Source organism: Tyto alba, unplaced genomic scaffold (genome assembly GCF_018691265.1).
Source record: "Tyto alba isolate M040663 unplaced genomic scaffold, T.alba_DEE_v4.0 Super-Scaffold_47, whole genome shotgun sequence".
Taxonomy (NCBI): domain Eukaryota; kingdom Metazoa; phylum Chordata; class Aves; order Strigiformes; family Tytonidae; genus Tyto; species Tyto alba.
Genome location: NW_024881323.1, coordinates 25,766,131 through 25,787,722, shown reverse-complemented (window position 1 = coordinate 25,787,722; position 21,592 = coordinate 25,766,131). Strand labels below are relative to the sequence as shown.

The following is a 21,592-nucleotide window of genomic DNA, read 5'->3' as shown; positions in this document are numbered from 1 at the left end:
CACGTCGGTAACTGTAACTTGCATTTTTCCCTCTCCCTCGCATACTGGTCATCCACACGGCAGAGGGCTTTGAAAAACACATTTTATTTTAGGAACGGCTTGAATTCAACAGGAACCACAGAACATTTATCTCCAAGCACATCCAAGAGACTCGTTACCTGGACTACTTTGCCAAGAAAAAAAAAAGCATTCCTGGATTGGAAACCTGCAAGTTTTGCACAGAAGACAAAAGTACCAACAAAATAAGAAAAAACTGCTACCTTCTTACTTGAGAGTCTACAATTTCATAGTATTTTCAGATTGGCCTAGACTAAGAGGTGAAAAGCACTGCCTATCAACTCATGAGAAAACACGGGCTGGCTGCTGCCTGTAGCTTGTTTTTTCGCCACCAGAAATCAACAGCTAAGCTATTTGCGATTCGGCACATGGGAACAGATGAAAAACCGCCAGGTGATTTTGCATCGTGATACTCCAAAGTAGTTTGGTCTGAACGGGCAGAGAAGTTGCTGTTTTCTTTGCTGACATCCATTTTCTCCAAACCATCTCCAGGTATGCTTTTTGAAAACGCTTCCACTTCAGCACGATCCTCCTCAGGATTGCTCAGAGTAAGCACAGTTGCCTTATCTCTAGTCTCAGACGATGCATCCTCCGCCATTCCATGATGATGCTCCCATGAATCCCCAGGCAGTGCTATATCATCGTTGGTTACCTTTATTAAAATACAAAAAAAAAAGCCAACAAAACCTCACAGTCAATAACATGCAGGTGGTTTTTGTAAAGGGAAGACAAAAAACCCCCCCAACATATACTGATATTTGTGTCCCTAGTGTCCCAAAAACCACACTGCAACTCTGCCTCAGGGAGAGGACGAGGTACGGCTGGTGGCTCTGCAACTCTAGCACTAGAACAAACAGGGAAAGGTAACTGACTTTCACTCCCTTGAAGTCCAAACATACCGGAATTCAGGTTTATTTGACCATCGCCCCTGAAGGAAAATCATCTGACAACCACCAGCCTCTTTTCCGCTCGTTACAATTCCGCCCGATGTTAAGAAGGAAAGGCAGAAACGAAGCAGACACTGGGCAGGAAGCGGTCAAAGATCCCTGTTTGGCCACATAACCAAGTGTCTCAAAAGCAGTACACCGAGAGCTTGGTGGCAACCACAGTTCTAGTTTCAGCTGTCTTAAATTCTTGAAAACACATTTACCATCGTGTCAGTATAGGTCTTGGCCTAAATAAGATTATCATAGCCGAAAAACTCTCTCTCCAAATATTACTTTGGATGAACTGATTACAAAAAAGCCAATCAAAGTTTATTCAGGTACACCTTCCTTCCAGAATACTAACATAATCCAAATGGATTTTTCGCTATTCCTCTCCACACACGTAGCTCAAAACTGAACTTTGTGAAAAGGCTGCTTACCTATCATATCGTGAGGAAAAGGTTTTCTGCTCATTTCCTGCCCATGCTGCTCCAATTCTGGATAACACATTACTCATGAAAGTTGCTATGATATCCAGATATCCTGAATTGGCTGGTTTTCTTGCTCTTGATACTGGCTTTGGTCTCGCAACTGTAAAGCACAAGGGAAAACCTATCAGCCTTGTGTTATCAAAGTGAGCGTTTCTTGACCGCTGTATTCCCCGCGCTAAAAATTACCTCCTCTTAAGGCCGACGAAGGCAAATGGTAAGGCCTGGCTCTCTCTGCAGCCAGCTGCCTTTGAACTCTAGGAAGGATCTTCCGATATGGGCGTAATTCAGACTTTCTGGCACATGCCCCCTCTCTGAAGCGAGGATGGCGATCATTCTGATGAATAAAAAGCGTAAAGCAGTTAACTAATTACAGCGAGTGCACTGCACAGAACAGCAGCAAGTCATTCATGAAGTTACGGGACGACGTGCCGGCTGTACTGGAGCTGGCAGCAGTAATTGTTTACCACAGCCCACTTCCTTGGGAGCAGGTGATCATGTCTGGTGCAGCCAGCTGATGTTTGCAACAGCTCGCATCCCAGTGAGACCCCCCCGTCGTCAGCTGCTGCACTGAGCCCAACGCTCGGAGACACCGACGGGGGCCATGGGGGGTCTGAGGCAAAGATGCTTTGTGTTGCGCATGACCAGCACGGCCTGCACGCTTCCTTGCGCGTATCTGTGGCACAGAATTTATAGACGGGTCTCTAGAGACAGGCCTATCAGGGCTGTTCCCTGTCAAACTCCCTAGTTTGGATCTAAGAGTACTATCACTTCTGCTGACTAAAGCCAACACCTGCAGCTCAGTGCAACTCGCAAATAATGGGAACATCAGGTTACCACGTCTTGTAGCCTCTACAGCCCTGTCAGGCAAGATGGATGTATTTCCCCCTTGATTCCCTCATAGGCAGACACCTGACCCAAACTGGGTGGCTGGACATCAGCTGGCCTGGGAGACAGACAGCCAGCTGCAAGACACCTCTTGCAGCTATCATGAATGGCTTCACGTATTAAAGGACCAGATTTCTTCAAAAAATTCAAGGTCTGAAACGTCAATCAAAAACTACAGATTAAGACAGCAGTATTATTCAGTCACTAAGGGTCTGGCTAACCACTAAGAGAAATAGGATAATTGTTCACTTAGACTCTCGGGAAGCTCACATCAGCAATATGCTTTGCGTTAGCAATCCGAGTAAGCATTACTACGTAGAGTCGTAAGGACGGCAGCCAAACTAGCAGTTACAGTTTCTAAAAAAAAATCCTGTAAAACAAAATATTGGCCCTTGCAATGCTTAAGTATTTTCTCCCTTCTCTGTCAAAACACGGGCCTTTCTTTTTCCCTGAACACTGACACAAATTACTTTCTGTACAAGCTAAAACTAACACACAACTTCAAATCACGCTTTGCATGAGCCTTTATAAGCCTCTCTGTGCAGAGGCTGATTTATGTTGGCAATACGTAGTGAGCTGAAACTTAATTCAAAATTATTTGCCACAAGCTGTGCCCTGGCTTGGAAGTTAGAATTTGGCCAGGGTCGGGAAAAAAAAAAAAAAAATTTCTTCTCAAATACTTCTCAAACACAGTTTTTCACTTTCTCCATTCTGTCCTCCTTTTTCAAGCAGACCAGGGATCAAAACCCTAACTCAAGACTACACAGGCAGTGCGACTGAAGGGTAATAGAGAAGAAACAGCTTTCTTCTTAGGAACGCTTTTGTTCTTGCTCCTAGAGCAACGTTGTATTCCCTTCTAGACGTTCAGTCTCGGATCGCGCTTCATCAGGAGGCAGTGCTCACTTTACAGTTCCAAGAGCAGACTGAAAACATTCTCATTTGCATAAAACTGGCAGGGTACAACTGCAATTATGCGTGTGGGTGGGCAGGACGAGCATAAACCCATCTCTGACAGTGAAAGCAGTGCAGGAGAAAACTTGGAAAAGGTCCATCTCTTCACATTCTCAATAAAGATTCGGTAAATGATCACCTCCTTCTGGAAGCTGGTGCAAGTCATATGGACAACTCCGGAGTTCAGCAAGCACGTACCATCTGCAGAAACAACCAACATTTGACAAGCTTCCATACGCTCACAGTTACGTTATGACCAGTTTACAGTTTTTAAACAGCAGTATCTGGAAAGACAGATCTCAGTGCCCATCTTCCTCACCAGATCACTTACAGACTTTTTAAAAAAATAATTACTGCGTCTAGAACTTTCATCTCTAGCGCAATCGAGGTGCTGTGCTTTGAGCTTCAGTTCAAAGTCATTTCATTTTATAACCATCACCTCTTCGCAGGCTCTATCATAAAAGCACCAAACCCCAAAACTCAGCACACTCTCGGATGTGTTTCACAATTTTAAATCCCACCTTAGTGCAACGTAATTTGAGTTGGGTTTGTGGGAGCTGGGGGTTTGGGGGTTTGGGTTTGGTTTTCGAGTGACAGAGAACAAGAGAACTATTTCATGTCATCTGACCTCAGTTTGAGCTTATCACTATAAAAAGCAGTGAAATACCTACCAAAATTATAGGAGCTTGGATTAAAAAACTGATCAGGTGGTGGATAGGAAGGAGGCACTCCGCGACAGAGACTCTGCTCACGTACTCGAATATCCAAAACGAGGCTTGGAGAAGTCATACTTAGTCCAGTATCCAGTGACCACAGCGCAAAATAGGGGCAGTCGTGAAGGAGTTCTTCCGGCCTTAAAGAAAACAAGTGCATAAGCTAAATGCCAACTTTCAGATGAATTATCTGGGGGGACACTGAAAAGAAGCTAAGAAAAATCTACCTCAGTGAATCTGGCATTTGAGCGTGATACCAGCGGTTAATGTCAAATACACCCAAGTAAGTAGATGGCTTTCCCTCACCATACGTATTCACTTGCCAGCTGAAGACTGATACACTGGTCTCAGGAGATATTACTGTAAAAGACAAGACGTTGTTTCTTATTTGTAGAAAACATGCCGTATCCGATATTTTTAAAGCACCGCTTCCTAGTTTGGTTTAATTCTGTTCTACCACTCATGCAAAAACAACACTGACTAAGAATAAGAAAAACAATTCACGGAGTAGCAAACACCTCTGTGACAGGTTCCAGGCATCCTGCCCCTTTTTCTTGTTCGGATTGTATCCGTTCCAAGCCAAATCAGATACATAATTAGTAGCTTATTAAGTTTGCCACGCATTAAGAGTTGAACAAGACATTTAGCTAGATGAACAGCTGAGCAAAAAAAAAATATGCTAGGAACACAGACACTGCTTCTTTTAGAAAGCACACAAATAGTCATCGTATACACTTGTATCACTTAGCCAGCATTACTAATTTCCAGCTTTGTCTCAACCACACATTTTCAGAACAGCTCCTCTCCTGCATGTCCGCACCGAAAGAACACAATTATCACACAAAACAAATACAGAAACAAAAGTTACAGGTATTTTTTCCATGCCTCATACTTCAGAAAAAGGAGGCAGAAAGGGGTTTTTTTTGTTGCCGTTTGGGTTTTTTTTGGTTTTCTTGGGGGTGTTGGGGGAGTGGTGTTCTTTTTTGTTTCCAACAGGTTTTTAGAAGGCACTCCTCTCAGAAACATGGCACAAGTGGAGAAAATCCAAAGGTGCTTTGATTAGATTTTGACACACCGTTGCTCGAGGATGGCATCACAAAAGACACGGAAGTTGCCGCTTCAGGACTAAGTCAAAGACAATCAGCAGAAATAGCCTAGAAAGGTCATGCAAGTGTCTTTGTGACACCAGACAGAAGTCAAGGCCCGTAAGAAGCGGGGGAAGGTGACTAACGCAGTCAAAACAAACGGCTATGCAAGTTATCACTGCAGCAGGCTCGAAGATATGGTCAGAGCGTAACTGGATTTGTAAACCCAGAGAGGTATATTTAATTACTGCAAGATAATGAAAGACACCATAAGAGTTTTAACTGTGTACATGGTCAAGGAAAGCTACCGCTGCATCCTGGATCCTGCTCTCCCTATCACCTGGGAGCAGGAGTAACAGTCCATCACCTCCTGACAGACTAGTACCTCTGTACCTGGCAAGTGGCCGAGGGAGGGCAATAACAGCACTGCGCATCCAGCAAGTTCTGGGCCTGCGCAACTGGTGGAAAACACCCAAATAGCTCATCACGGGAGCTGGGCCAGAGTGGAAAAGTCCCTAACGAAAGTCAGTTATCCTGGAGCCCATAAACAGTGACCCCAGGTGAGACCCTCTGAGCTCTTCTCCTGGATCGCAGTGGGCCTGTGACCAGCATCTCCCCTGAGTTGGGACGCCTCTCAGCTATCAACTCCTCGAGGCACCGTCTGCTGTCGAAGCCAATGATGGGCTGGGCAAAGTCGCCCCCCTCGGGTCTCAGTTATTGGCTGTTGAGGAATGATGATGCTTTGCAAGTATTTGCTCTAAGCTTGAGAAGAGGGAAATTTTAACCGTAGGCTAGCTTTTCTTCACCCGCCTCTCTACTTATCTATGTGTTTGGGTATACACAGCTGTTTTTACGAGTGTGGGTACATACATATTTCACTGGATCCAAATATTTTTGTCTGTCTGTGTGTTTGTACATCTTGTGTTTATGAATAAACATATGTACTTAGATAGATAGATAGATACGTAGATAGATCGATAGACAGACAGACAGATAGACAGACAGATAGGTATACGGATAGAGAGAGAGAGATAGAGAGAGAGATAGAGAGATGGAGAGATAGATTTAGGATACCACACAGTAAGTCATTGCGATTCTTGTCATTTTTGAATCTGTACAGTTAAGTCACTATTTTAATCATAACGTATTTTACTGAATTATTTTGTAAATCATTCAAGTGGTTAATGATTAAGTGCTGCTACTCATTAATAAATCTCAATTTGCTGCCAAACTATTACCGTGTTAGTATACCCATCCATGACACCTGGGAGAAGAGACCAACCCCGACCCTGCTCCCACCTCCTTTCAAGTAGCTGTAGAGAGCGACAAGCTCTCCCCTCAGCCTCCTTTTCTCCTGGCTAAACAACCCCTGCTCCCTCAGTCGCTCCTCCTAAGACTTGTTCTCCAGAACCTTCAACTTCAAGGTGCGGCCTCACCGGGGCTGCGTACCGGGGGACGGTCACTGCCCCAGTCCTGCTGGCCACACTATTGCTGATACAAGCCAGGATGCTCTTGGCCGCCTTGGCCACCTGGGCACACCTCTGGCTCACATTCAGCCGGCTGCCGACCGACACCCCCAGGTCCTTTCCCGCTGGGCAGCTCTCCAGCCACTCTGCCCCAAGCCTGTAGCGTTGCGTGGGGTTGTTGTGACCCAAGTGCACTCGATCCCCTCATCCAGATCGCTGATACAGATCTTAAACAGAACTGGCCCCAATGCTGAGGCCTGGGGAACACCACTTGTGAGTGGCCGCCAGCTGGGTGCAGATACAGACATAGGTGTGAACAGGGAAAAAAAAAATATTCAGATCACATTCCTAAGCAACGCAGAGAATGATCTTCTTTTTCCAAGAAGACAGCTGGAGGAATAAAATGACTGACAAACGTTGCAGAGATGGCCCTACTATACAGTGCTATAGCATGTCAGCAAGCACAAAATAAACCCCAATTTCCCCCTTAAGGAAGTCCCACAAAACTCAAGCAACTCTTTGTCTATTTAAATAAGCCCAACAAGCTCGTCTCTACAGATACTCAAGACTTTCTGACTTTCTGTGGGTACAGAACAACATTCACTGCTTAGATTCCCAAACTACTTTTTTAGAATAACCAAGCACGGACATCAGAACAAACCTTCATTAACGCTATCCTCTCCGTCAACCGGCTTGGGAAATTTTTCTACAGTCTGGCAGCTCAGAAATTTGGTATTGCCGGTCGGCCCTCTCCAGGGAAAGACTCCACACGTGAGATCTAAACTGAACCTTTCGTCACAGTATTCCAAACCCTGGGGAAAAAAGGAGAGACAAAAGGTCACTTTGGCGATATGAAAGAATCTATGTACCAGAATGTAACATAATATGCACCTTATACTGTGTATTTCCCATGAGCTTCTTTCTGATGGCAAACAGAAACAACATCTGGCACGCAAGAGAATCAAGCGTCAAATCCTAAGGGGTATCTTTGGCTGTAAAGGCTTTGCACATTTTCAAAATTTAGCATTCCCCTATCATTATTCGGTTCTAATCATGTTTTGCAGAAATCCTTGCAACACCAGGGTTTCTTTACAAACCGGAGGACAGATCTACAAAGAGGTATCTGAAATCAGGCGATACATACGCATGCAAAGCTCTTTGCTCTTGATTACAGGACTGAGGATGTTAGAGAAGTCTTGGCACTACAGCAGCTGAAGCTCTGTCAAGAGGTGTTATCTACTGGCACACCACCAGAGCGAAAACACATCCCTCTGTAGTAGCTGTGAGGACTTCTTACCGAGTAACCGTCTCCTTTCAAACCACATAAGCTTTTACCAGCTCCTCCTCTAATCTTGTCACACTAATGGGTGAAATATCCCCCGGTTCCTTCATCAAGCACGGCCACCAGCAAAAGGGGAAGCAGAGAGGATGTGGGAGGCACGCGGCCAAGGCGTTTAGGATCATGAATTACTACAGAGCCAGCAAACTACTTTGAGATATACCGAAACCCCAGCAGGATTGTGCTGAACCTCTGATACCACCTTTTCCTAGGGAAGCATTAATTGAAATACTGTCTTTCCAAATACAGAATTTGTTCAGGCTGTCTACCATGCAACACATCATTGTGTGTATTGACAAATAGCAGCTCTACAATTTAAAACAAAAACAAAAACAAAAACAAAAAAACAACTCACCAACACCCCCTCCCACCTAACACACAAAATACTACCACCAAGGAAAAACCAACACAACAATCAATTGTACCACACTCTACCGAAGTTTCCTAAACTTTCAGAGCTCTAAAATGAACTGGTACGACACAGTACACTCCCATAGGATTTGATATGATACACCTAAATCACCTAATCTGAGAAGAGACAAACCTCCTCTTAACCGTTCTAGGAAATACTACTAATAAGTATCAAGGCTGGCTTTAAAAAAAAAAAAAAAAAAAAGGGTCTTTCATTACTGAAAAGAAAAATGCTGAATTATGCTCTGAAGCACGCACAGTTCATTCTATTTTATCAAGTAACTTCTGCAATAACAGACACCACCAGACACGTGCAGAGTAGAGAAGCCAAAACCACCTCTTTGAAAAACTAGCATGAAGCCCAAGCAACCGATCCCGTTTTCATTACAGAAGGAACGATCACTAAAACCAGTTTATAATAAATGATGTTGTCCAGAATGAGAAGTCCATCATTCCAAAAGACCGTTGCATCAGATAAAGTCCTCAAACTCCATAAGCCTTTTGGAGATTAATTTGAACGGCTATCAATTTCCTCTCTTATTCATCTATGAACAGCCACAGAGTTGGGGCAGAGGGGAAGGGAAAGAAGATACCAGTTCCTGCCTGAGACACCTTCTGAAGCAAACCACTGTATTTTACATTTTCCACTGGGGCAAGCAAATCTAAGCTGAGCAACTCCGCTGTATGGAAGGTGTTAAGTAATTACTTTGTGGACCAGTAAACTACAAGGACAGTTTTCAAACGAGATGCGCTGGTCAGACTCGGATATGAAAGCAGAGCCTCTATACTCTGTCCAGCCGCAGGCACTGTGTAGGACAAGGGCCAAGATGTGCTGCATGGCCACGCCTGGGGGCACTAGATTTACCAACTCCTGAGATGGCATAAAAATGATCTTTGTAAGCATAACTTCAACATTCCGTTACATTAATTGCTTGAGCACAGGCTTAAACCAGCCCTGAAGGCAGTGGAGACACAACTCTGATGCTTATTTACAAAACTACAGTGCCACATGTTCCAAAACTCCTATTTGTGACTTTTTACCATGGTAAGAAGTCAGTTGCACTGTCTCATAGCCTCAAGTCTGATTCCTGGAAAGTAAAGCACTGCTGTAGTAGACACAAGTCTTTCAACTTCCTCTGAATTCTATTCAATGAACGAGGGTCAACGCTAGCTTCCTCTTTGTTTACTCAAACTTGGCCTGGCAATCGGGAACAACTCTTACACTTTCTGCCATGGAAGATGGACAAGGATCTTGACTCAGCCAGTCATATAGGCAGAGAGCCATGTGGTACTGACCAATCTCTGACTACAAGGAAGTATTCTGAGACTGAAAGTGTCCACCGTCGAGCACAGGGCCTGGCTTAATGCATCTTTGGGGTTTGGGGAGGGGGGCTTGGGAGTTGTTTTGGGGGGCAGTAGGTATCATCAGGTCTCAGTACGAAGCTACACGGCTCATCTGGAAGCGAGCTGAAGAACCCATCTTTTCTCCCCGGAGGCTCCAGCTGTTTAGTTCCTTCTTCAACTCCCTCCCGAGATTGGTTCCTGTTTCAATCTTCCACAGCACTCAGCACAGGGAAGCAGAGGGAGTAAAATATCTCAAACCCAGAGACTGGTGCCTGACACCTGCTGGAAGCCTGTGAATGTACTACTGATTGGACAGTCTGCAGAGGGTCAGGAAGTCTTACAGTAATTACACCACAGCTTTCTCAGGTCACAAACACAACAACATTATTCAATCCTTTGGTGTGCTTTTTTAAAAACGGTGCCAAGCAGAATTTCTAGTAGACCCATTCTTAAAGGCTGCTGAAGGACCTCAGCTCTCTGAGGTGAAATCTGGTGCTACTCACATCTTCAGTTAAGAAGAATTTTATTTGGAAAAGCTGCTGCCTCTTCGGGAGTTGCATGTATATGGGCTCTTTGCAGACGAATCTAGTTGGAACACACGACACTGCAGTGTGAAGTTGTATGACTTGTTCTCAAGAAGTACGGACAAAGGCCACGCCCAAGAAGACTCGGCAAAACATTTTTTTTTTAGTCAGCTCTGAGTTTTGACGGCAAGTATTAGCCCAGCCAACTCAACTGCTACTCACGAAGAGGAAATTACTGTTTTCAGCTTTTGACATACGTGCACGTCTTACCTCGTACATGACCTGTCCTGATGCCAGGCGTTTTCTCTCATGAAATAGTAACTGCAACAGATGTAAACTCACAGCGTCACCTTCACTGAAAAAGGTACAAATTATGACATGTGATTACAAAGCTGCTTTATAGTCCTTGTCATCACCTCATCAGAGCTAGACCAAAGCCTTCTTAATAGCATGCTCTTGCTGAAAAGAAAAACCCACTGCCCAAAACATGACAACCGGTCACATTTAGCGGCTAAAACACAAAGGAGGAAATGCTGGCACTAACAGCTTTGGGGACAAATGCCAACCATGCAGTCTGAAAGCTTTAATATGCTGTATGGACTAACGTTTCTTGGAAACGGTTCTTCACCGTGAAGCGTTCTCCAGCAAAACTGCTTTACAGTCACACCCAAAAAGATTGACACTCTCTGGACAGCTGGGCTGATCAAGTAGCTTGCTGATGCTGAAAGAGAGAGGTCTTTCTTTCTCCCCTCCCCTCCCCTCCCCACCAAACTTCCCGTCCCTCTCTTGCATACGCTGCACCCTTCCACCTTCTGATCTGATTCATTAGCCCGGCAGGAAACCATCGCCCTCTCTGCTCAACAGTGAGCGTTTTGTGCCAGGTGAGCTGAACCGGCTCGTGAAGGCTCCAGAGGCTGCTGAAGCTGGCACGAGGTGACAGGCAATACTGTCACCTCCCTCCTTCCGGGGCAGCAGGCTGCGGTAGCGGCACGTTTAGTGTTCCAGGTCTGCAGCCTCGGCTCCTTTCAGCGGCAGTTTCATACCACGGTGCGAATATCAAAGAAATCATGAAGCAGTCATCAAGATACAAAGCAAGCGTTTAAGAAAGCGAGCACAACAATACAGCCGCTGTTGCTTTGCCTCCTTTCGGGAGGCAGGAACCAGTAGGTCCCTCTTCACTTCTGCTAAATCCTGACAAGGTTGCATTATAAGCTTAACGGCTTCCGTACCTGAGAGAATCGTCTGCACAGCTGAACAAACGAAACATATATGCACGTATATATCAACTGTATGCGGACAAATATTGAAAAAAAAAAATAATAATCAGTGGCTTATAGTAAGTGTTTATTCACCTTTCTTGGGTAGACTGAACAGCCCACAAGTAGCAACAGTTGCGAGGATCCTTTTCAGGCTCTTGAAAAGTGACAGCATAGACAGGAATCCTTCCTCCTGCAAGCTGAGAGTGGTCCCTACAGGTTTAAAGAAATTTAAAAGAAAAAGAAAAGAAAAGAAATTAAGAGGTGATCCTACTGGCCCTAACAGTTTGTAGAGGGCTAGAAGCATCTCCTGAGAAAAGAGCACCTTCTGTGCTTATCCTCAAAGTACAGAGGTCATAATTCCCTCTCAAACAAGTGAGTCAAGGAAGCAACTACTTTTTATGCAACTGTCAAAGGGTGAGGAAATTACTGTCCATCCAATGGAACAGCCTGGGTTTATGCCCTTCTCTGCCTGAGGGGGAGGAACACAGACGATTACTGCAGCTGCCAGGCAAATGACTGTTCTGGCTGCTGTAGCCTACTTCAAGATTGAACTTAAAACGCAGCGTATCTTCTGAACAAATGTAAACCAGTGCCAAACAGAAGTAGTTCCTCGTTTCTTTACTTGGACTACGTAAAGCCCCTTTCTTCCAGACTTCTGAACCTTATCTGTACCTTCACAGTCGCTTCTTGCCGTCTAATTATCCCTCCACTGTCTATTTAGGCATCCAACAGTTTCCGGAGAGGCACTGCAGATTTGCTGAAGTGAATCCCTACCCGAATTTGGACAAATATTTCGAGCGAGATTGCTCTCTGGCAGATTTAAAATCATCTCTTAATTTTTCTATTCCTCGTGAGTTCACATGTCCCTTATTCTCATCTCCAAGTGTTCCACGCAAACTCTCATTCACGTGCATTGCTGCCTCAGAATGGCTCACTCCCCTGTTTCGGTCGAGGCTGACACGTAAGAAAGAGTATGTTTTCAGGCACAGACCAGCTATTGATTCTTCATGTCTCACTAGTATCATCCGGGACACTTTAAAGAATATCACCACCAAAATCACACTAGCAATGTAATTATGCCTTTCAATGCATGCCCTAATTGCAGTAACTTCTTCAGAAAAAGCATTTCTAAGATCTGTTTCATCGAAATACACACATTTCCTGGTTTCACCAAATGCCACCGAAAGAAGAAACTGTCTGATAAAAATCAGCTCTATCACGTCCTAACTGCTTGCCATAACCCAAAGAAGCACGCTTTCCACAATGCCTCAATCCACAGGCACAGTAAGGAAAACAATCCCGGTCCACTGGGGAGAAGGCGGTCCGCTCGGGCCTTGTGTGACTTCACAGCTCTGTCAGAAGAGGATTTCTAAGCATTCTTCCAAGATTACATGCAAAATTTCAGTCCCGGAAACAGTTCTCTTGTAATTAACGTCCTTCCTTAGGCAAAACATGGAGACCGGTGCACCGCCAGGCACAGCCAAGTGTAAAGGCCTACTTACTCCCTCTTCAACGTTTTCATGTTCCACAGTGACAGGTAGCCATCGGAAAAACCCACGACGAGATGATTGCTTCTGCTTATGTAGCTCAGGGTTGATACTGCTGTTCCCGAAGGATTTTGTAATTGAAAACAGAGATGTCTCCCTTCTCTGGCCACAGTTTTTCTTCTCTTTGGAACTCCCACAGGAATTCCACTGGCAACTTCCAGATCTACACACACAAAACCACACAAGGAATGAATGTGTTATGCCATTCACGTTGCATTTTCAACACTGACGTGACTACACGGGTAACCTAATTCTACCAGCCCAGGCAAAATACCCATTTATGCAACGCTTCTTTTGCTACTGCCGTCTTCTGTGTATTCAGAGAACATAAGAACTCTCCGATCGGACGGGTATTCTCCCTCGTATGGCAAAACCAGGTAAAAGCGTAACCTTCAGCGACAAATTCGGCTTGGACTTTGGAAATCAGGAGTTGGGGCTTCACGGTGAAGCTATCTGAAGTGCCATCAACTCCCAAAGCCACTGCTGTATTAGCTGGAACAGCGTATGCCATCTGAATACACCAACCGGAGATCTCATTCACCCACATGCATGAATTTTGGAAAGTCGGATTTGTTTCAAAAAGCAAGCTTAAGATCTGCCCCAAGTCAGCTAAGAGAAGCAGAACAACGTTCCCAAGAAATAGGGCACCTCCGGCACAACTTCCTGCCAGGCAGCTGCACCGACTCAGACGGTGAAATCCCTACAGCTCACCGGCAAGAATCACGGGGACATGGGGATCGTGGTGGGAGGGGGGCGTTTACAGCATTAGCGGGAGCACTGGGCCACTCCCATTTTTCATCAGTTCAGGACTAGGTGATGTCAAACTGCCACCTGTAATCAGCACTCATCAATGTCTGCACACGAGTATCTGCAAAGTGGCACGCATACTGTTTGTTAAAAAGACACCAGGTTTCTTCCTTTTAAATTCAAGTTTAAAAAGCGCACGCTTACCCGATGCTTCTCTTTCATTCTGACTGCAAGATAAATTATCCAAGCAAAGGTCAACCAGAAGTAGGTGGCCAACATCTGTAGCCACTGCTGCCACGCCAAAGAGCCATTGCAGGCTCGGATGTAGGTGCCGAGCGCTCGCACTGGTGATGCCTCCGTGATTAGTTATGAGCTCTACAGCAGTTACCTACAGGGAGAGTGCAAGTCAGTATTTAAGCTGCTTGACAAGCTAAACGGAAATCATTCGAAGGTGAAACCAGAATTAGCACATCAGAAACAAGAAGGTAAATACAGGATCATTAGGCTTACAGACAATATCCAATTTTATCAAGAAAAAATAATAAAATAAAGCCCTCTACAAACACCTGGTACTTCTTCCCATTCACTAGATCTCCCGCAGTTACTTAACGGAATTACCTTCCGCTCACATGGCGCATTCTGTTATTACAGCTCACCAACCTCCCTTTGCTACCTGGAAATAATTAAGTCTAAGAAAACACAGAAAATCAGACGTATGCAAGAAACTTGACCGTAATTAAGGGACCGAAGGAAGACAGACAAAACTAAATCGCCTTCTCCCACTGCTCACAGCCCATCGGCACTGGGACACCGGCTACGCCTCCTTTGCCAAACAGGTATTACGATAAATCATGGCTGTAAGTCACACGAGGCAGCGGTCAAGTCGCATGGTAGACGCACCATCTGCATGGGAATTACACATTTTTACACAGTGTTCAAGGGAGATACTGGCTCAGTAAAATTTACGCTCGTCCTCATGGAGGGTAAAGGTAACAACCAGATAAACTAAAAAGTTTTCCATGCACACCAGCACTTTTGTGAATGGGAACAAAAATTTGAAAGGCCAGACTAAAACAGCAGCAAAAAGAACAGCAGCTTGTGGGATAAAAAGCTAACTCCAACTACGGAAGAAGCCTACAGACCAGGAACATTTGTCAAAATACCGTTCAATAGTTCTGAAACATGCAACCATTATAAACCAATTTTAGATAATTAATGCCTTACATTCAGATTCGCTTTTCCAAGAATCCCATTCAAATAATACTCCACTGACACTCTGAGTTTTCTGCTGTGCTTCACGTGTATATCCAGAGGGCAGTGAGAGATGCTCACACACACACACACAGAATTACACCAATATTCTGTCGAAGCTTGAGAGTTTGTTTTTTTAATTCTCTGAGTGACTACACACCTACTCTTACTCCAGAAGGCAGTTATACGGTCACTATAAATACCCTGTATTAAAACACTAAGGGCTTCACACCTTGGACCACAGTTACTCTAAGCTAGTGTTAAACTCTACAGCTTAGCTGTCCACAGAAGATATACCCACGTGGAAAAGAGTCCAGAAACAAAGGTGCTCATTAAAGCCTTAAAACAGTAACGACTGTTAGTACTGTGGAAAGTGATGTTAAGAACAGATCTGCATTTTACGTTTAAAGATCATCAGCGTGAAGACCAGAGAAACATTCCAGCAGACTCAAAACGCGTATGACGTAACTTATAATTTGGAAGTACGAGTTACCGAAGAAATTCAAAACCTATGGACCGTGGCCAAGTACAAGTTTTATCTACTTGGTTTTGCTTACCCTTACTCCCACACTCACAACTTCAAAGCTAACAGTCCAACTGGCAATACCTCTGCCCTGTCTATGCCCGTCTGCCTCATCTAGTCGCAAAAAGATAGGAAGCAAAATGAAAGCAACAGACCAAACATGCTTATAATCCAGAGCACTAGGGTGTAAGAGCAAACACTCAAATAAGCTGTGACTTTATTCCGAAATCCACAACCTTCATCACACAACAGCCAACTTTTCCCCCACAACGTTTCTTCACATTTTCTCCTGAGGCATTTCTTCGTGCTATAGAAAAACTCCCTAATACAACCGAGAACTACATTCGACCTCAAGTCACTTCTGTAGACACAGAGGCGGTAGGTGACATGGTCCTTCTTAACCTTTCCTTCTCCTATTCCCAGTTCACTTAGATTTAACAAATAAAACTATAAAAAGCAATGTCATTTTCCACAAATGTCATTTGCTTACTGATTATATGCTGATGTCAGCACACAGCATGCCCTTCCGTCTGAAACTCCGGGATTTCTCAAGGTGATAGGCAAACTAACACAGTGGAGCGGCAACCCAACTCCTATCTTCTGAAATTACCACAGTACAAATGCTTACTACTAGTAATCACACTGTAGCATTACAAACAAACAAGCAAAATGCCACCCGTGTTCTAGCAAGTCAAGCCAAATCACTTTACGGAAAGCTGGGTAAGAAAGAAGTATTTACTTGTTGCAGATTCTGGGAGGATAAAACCAGAATGCACCTTGATATTCAATTAACTTACGCTGATTCTTGTTTGCATTAAGACAATGAGACTAGGGGTCATCACATCATTTGAGCCCAGGGCTTATACAAGACAGAAAAAATTGGCAACATCACAACACTGTATCCCCTCCACACAAACACAATTTCAATAATCAGAGGTTCAAGGGCCACACACGGAAAGTTGATCTTTCAACAGTCTGTCAGATAACTTACTAAAGGCTCTTTTTTCTAACCTAAGGCAACAGAAAGAATCTGTTCTGCTCTGAAGTCACCGGCTTGCTTGTCTGAGACTCATGGGACTGGGTCTAAGTCATTTACAGCACAACTACAGACCTCTGAGATATGTTAAAGACAGTATTTCTGACAGAATAAACCATTCAGGAAATGTATGCTACAGAGACTTTAAAGACTGGGGGGGTTTCCCTTTTCACTCTGCCCCAAAAAGCATAGTTTTCAATGCCCTTTTTTGTGGAAGCGGAGAGTTAGGTAACTATGTGCTCTGCAGTAAAACCACAAAACTTACCTTACGATCAGTCAACTCCAAAGATAATGGTACCGTTAGGCCCAGGATCAAGGCTGCCTTGACTGGATACTCTGAAGCGACAGAATGCTAACGCAATACAGAAAAAATACCTCCTGCAAAGAGACGCTCCAAAGCTTTTCCGGAAACAGGATCGTGCAGCACCTAACAACATAAAAGCTTCGTTTCTCCAATTAAAAAGCACGTACCCTTCCTGGAAGAGCCACGCCTTTAACCACTCTTGATATTCCAAGGTCGTACAGACAGAGAACGCTTCCCTCTGCTTCTTCCAAGCCAACCAGCAGCCCAGTTCTCTTCTGCCAGGAAAACTCCTTTACCACATGCACAGTGGGAGGCTGTTTATTTGCTCCCTGGAAACGGTACGCAGAGAGCCGCGCTCCTGTCACAGAGCTCACCGCCTGGAGTTGAGGACCACACGCCTGCCACGCCAGGCCATGGCTCCCTGGAAGAGAAACGCAAGAGGACTTAAGCAAAGGTCCAGCAGAAGACTGAAAACTGCCGAGAAGTCACAGTCACCGCCCTTTCCTTCAGTAAAAGTACCGAGCAGAGGAAGACCAACCCGCCCGATTCCGGTCAAGTAGTTAAAGCCACCCGTTGAAATCCTCAAGGAATGTATTTGAAAATTAACACCTTTGTTATTTTGCATTTGTACTTGTCACTCCCGCACTGAAGAGTTCTGATTGTTTGGGATAAAGATTACGAGATATTGATCTCTAGTCTGTTTACCATATTCAGCTAGGTTTTGCTAGAATCCTCTAAATACATAGGGGAATACAAGTCCTAAAGCCTACTTTGAGTAGAGCAAATCTAAACCAATTCGTTTCTAGTGTATTCATTTTACTTGCCACATGCCTACTTTGGGCAGGGATTTAGACTTCAGCAAGAATTTATCTTAAAATGGGCACCACATGAGTAAACTCAAACTGTTACACGTGCTGAGCACAGGAAGAATTTAACACGTGCTGTTTCACTGAACTTCCTCAAACTCAAAGCAAGGAGTAACTCAACTCAACCACTGCACTTCCAGTCAGGCAGGTGGACTCTAGCTGGTCTAAACAGAAGCCCAGGCATCCGGGCAGGCACCCAGCTCTACTTTCAGATCACCTAGAAAGTCAATGACCTAATCTGCTCAGCCACTTTCAGCAACTCTCACTGGGTACTCATCTGCGTCCTGTCAGATTCTTGGGAAATACGGATGCAGCGCTCAACAGCCTTCTCCCCCTCCTTCTGTTTTTATTCACACTAGAAAAGTAAAACCAGGGGGGTTTGCCTCTGTAACATTTCGGCATGTGACGGTCACAGAGATTGAGCTGGTACAAATCAATACGGCCCCAAACAACACTATTACTTTTTGGAAAACTGCCTCTTACTGAATTAGAATTTGAGGAGGGCCACCGACCCAGCAACGCTTACGGAAATTGTTCTGATGGCACAAGATGGGTGCAGGCTGCTGTAGTTTCAAAGCTGAGCTACACTAACGTTTTAATATGAACACGTTTAATAGTTAAAACATCCTTTCTGTTCTCGGCAAACCCGACGCATCTTAACAGCACCAACCTGACACAGTTGCTACGGTGCCCCGGTGCTTCAGGTAACCTCCAGGCAATAACATCTTTGCACCAAGACCAAATTTAAAGGAAAATGCTCACCTCCAGAAAACTTCCCGCTCAGCACAGAATCTAGGGTTGTCTCATCTTCCCCAAGTGCCTGAACAGTCACCTCGGGAAACTGCAGCAGACTGCTCGTTACCCGAGCCATCAGGTCTCGCACTCTTCACTGTAAAGAAAAAAAAAAAAAAAAATGACCCACGTCAGCCCTAACTATTTTTGAGATTGACACAAGTTCCATCGGGATGCAGCGAATCATCTCCTGTACATCACCTGTAGTTCTTTCCCTTAAAAAAGCGGCACTCGGGACAGTTTTCAATCTCACAGCAGAGCAAAGCGAGAATCCTTTCCCTTCTCTGATGCCTGTGGGATCACAAACAAAAAGTGACACAGACGTATGGACAAGATAAATAACAGGAAAAAACCCAATACCCTGAGTTCACGTCTGCTCACATAGGCTAATAAGATGCGAGCTGAGAAAAATCGTATTTCACATTGCAAGCAATACAGACTTCCACAGTTCATCATTCAGAAAGTAGTTTCCCATACACTTACGATGGAAACAGAACACAGCACTTTAAAACACTGATATTTTCCTGTTCTGAGATCCTCGTATTCCTTATTCCAGTCCCTTCCTTCCTACTGCCTGCCCTCATCACATCCCTGCAGTCTACTACAGAAATTTCTAGGCCCTTCAGACGGTGTCCACACTTCTACAGGTGCTCCACAAGGAGTTCGTATTTCACTATGTCAAAACAGAGGTGCTGGTGGCAAAACTTGAGAGCTGAACTGATTTACAGGGTTAAATAGGTGGCTAAACAAGAGATATTCCATACACATGGGAATGCAAACTACTCCAAGTTACTACGTTCTGCAAGTTCTCTGCGCTATTGAAAATGGCACCGTAAGAAAGTTCATGCTCTGAAGCCTGTGCACTGGAATCCACTACATGTCCAGTCACAAGCACTCGGGTTGAGAATATGTCCAGTATCTTCTGCCAGAGCAAAACCAAGGAGTGTGGGAAAGGCAGGAAGTGTAAGTCAGGGGCCTGCACTAAGCACAAGTCAACACGTTGAAAAAAGCGTTGCCAATGGCAAAGCCAGTATCGCAGGACGCTGCTGCAGCCAGCCAGCCTGACCACTCTGCGAGCATTCACAGCTAGCACAGATCAAGTTCCAACTGGGACAACTTCTTTGCAGCAGTTTTGCTGCATTTGCTTTTTGGTGCTTGTCAGCGTTTCAAAGTAAACAGCGGGACAGCCTTTTGCACTGCATCCGGGGGCTCCAGAGAGTCAAAAGCCCTCACCTCCCTCCACCCGCTGGCAAAGCTCCGCCTTACGCAGCCCAGGACACCAAGAGCCTTCTCTGCACGGGGGCCACTTCTGCCTCACGGTCAGCTTGGTGCCCAGCAGGCTCCCAGGGTCTCTCTGCCAAGCCTCTTTCCAGCTGGGCAGCCCCCAACACATGCTGGTGCATGGGGTTGTTCCTCCCCAGGTGCAGGACTTGGCCTTTCCCCTTGTTGAACTGCCTGAGGTTCCCGTCAGCCCATTTCTCCAGCCTGTCAAAGTCCCTCCGCGTGGCAGCGTGACCCACCGGGGTATCACCTCTCCACTCAGACCAAAACAGGAGTTTTACTCTAAAAGGCCGCGAGCATATCGGAGACCGTCTGCCTCGGAATTCTACAATCAGGCTTATCTCACTCAAGCGCAGCCTACAGATTCTCCTGCAGAGTCTGTGCGGCTGCTCCATAAGCACGAATCTACAGCAGCAGGTGAGAAGAAGAAAGAGTTTCAGCTCTCTAGCCCAACAACCCCCAGCAGAGAAGATCCCGGAGCTGATGCAGCCCACAGCTTTGACTTCCCTTTAAATGAAAAAAACAAGCCAAACCACCCCAGAACTTGACGCTAGAGCCAGTTTACCCAGCTACCTCCTGTGGCTATTCCCTGACAAAACTCCGCTGTCATCCAAGGGGTGCAGTCCCTGCCTAACACGGCAGAGTTTGCAAAAGCTCCCGACGTCAGTTCTGAAATGATGCTCTTTTTCACACCGCTTGGTGTACCTGGACAGACGGACGTAGGTGCTGAGTGCCTCAGCACAGAACACACACGCAGCCTTCCTGGCAGAGGGAGACCGTAGTCAGCAGGACACCTCCAGCGCGCCACCCCCAGTGACATCTCACCGCTTGCCCCTCGCATCACAGATTCCAGAATCACAGCATCACACTGAAGACAAAGGCCTTCCAGAATCTCTGGAGGTCACCCGGCCCAGCCCCCCTGCTCAAGCAGGGTCCGCCAGGGCAGGCTGCCCAGCACCCTGGCCAGACAGCTGTTCAATCCCGAATGCTGAAACATACTTTTACAAACAGCAACCTGACAAGCTGAACTGCGGGGACATCTGCAACACGGGCAACAGGCCTGGGTTTTTGGTGACTCTCTCCTACAGATTTAAGTATGTTCTCCCCACGCGAGGGAAACAACGCCACACCAGCAAAGCCTAACTTTTTTTTACCACGCACTCTAATCAAAGAAGCCTATGCACAATAACCTCCCTAGCAAAGTATATGCCCATGAGAAACTATCACCTAATTAATTAAACAGCTGTGTAGTTTGTGGCAAGATGCAGCTCATTTTAAGTTAAAAACTGAACGGAACTTGGAAGCGTGTCTCCTTTGTTTCCCCACTGGGGGGAAAGGATGGCTATCATATATATATATATATATAAAATACATATCTATAAAACGTATATAAGCACATATCATAAACATACATATAACAGATACCCTTCGGGCTTTGAAACTGAGAGAAAATGAGCTCCTAACAAAAATTCAGCGTAAATTTCATTTCACTCTACTCAGAGCAGTCCCCTCATCTGTTTCCACCTCAACTAGCCACCCACTCATACAGAGTTCAGAAAAAAGATGAATGGCCTCTTGCAGGATTTTTGATTTTGCACGGTTACATTCCTTACAATACCTAAAGCCGTCCTCACGGTCTGTCTTCTCTGGTTTGCAAAACAGCAATAAATACGCCCTGTTTTGGGTATAATCGTAGCGCACCCACCTTTAAATTTCTTTGTCAGCTTTGTGAGAGGAGGAGAGAAAAGGAAGGACTCCTTTTCCTCAACAGGCCGTTTCTGATGCATGGCAGTT

General features: G+C 45.2%; 1 protein-coding gene across 1 annotated transcript; it reads right to left on the bottom strand.

Moving 5' to 3' along the window:
- Nucleotides 1–64: 64 nt before the first annotated feature.
- LOC122154775 (protein ELYS-like) lies at nt 65–17,688 on the bottom strand. Its single transcript, XM_042806573.1, has 13 exons — nt 17,684–17,688; nt 17,027–17,333; nt 13,950–14,133; nt 12,954–13,161; nt 11,545–11,661; nt 10,463–10,547; nt 7,236–7,386; nt 4,251–4,383; nt 3,982–4,163; nt 3,450–3,511; nt 1,661–1,808; nt 1,424–1,574; nt 65–709 (listed from the first exon to the last, which is right to left on the bottom strand). Exons 1-13 carry the CDS (start codon nt 17,686–17,688, stop codon nt 706–708), a joined length of 1,737 nt encoding a protein of 578 aa, XP_042662507.1. The 3' UTR covers nt 65–705.
- Nucleotides 17,689–21,592: the final 3,904 nt, after the last annotated feature.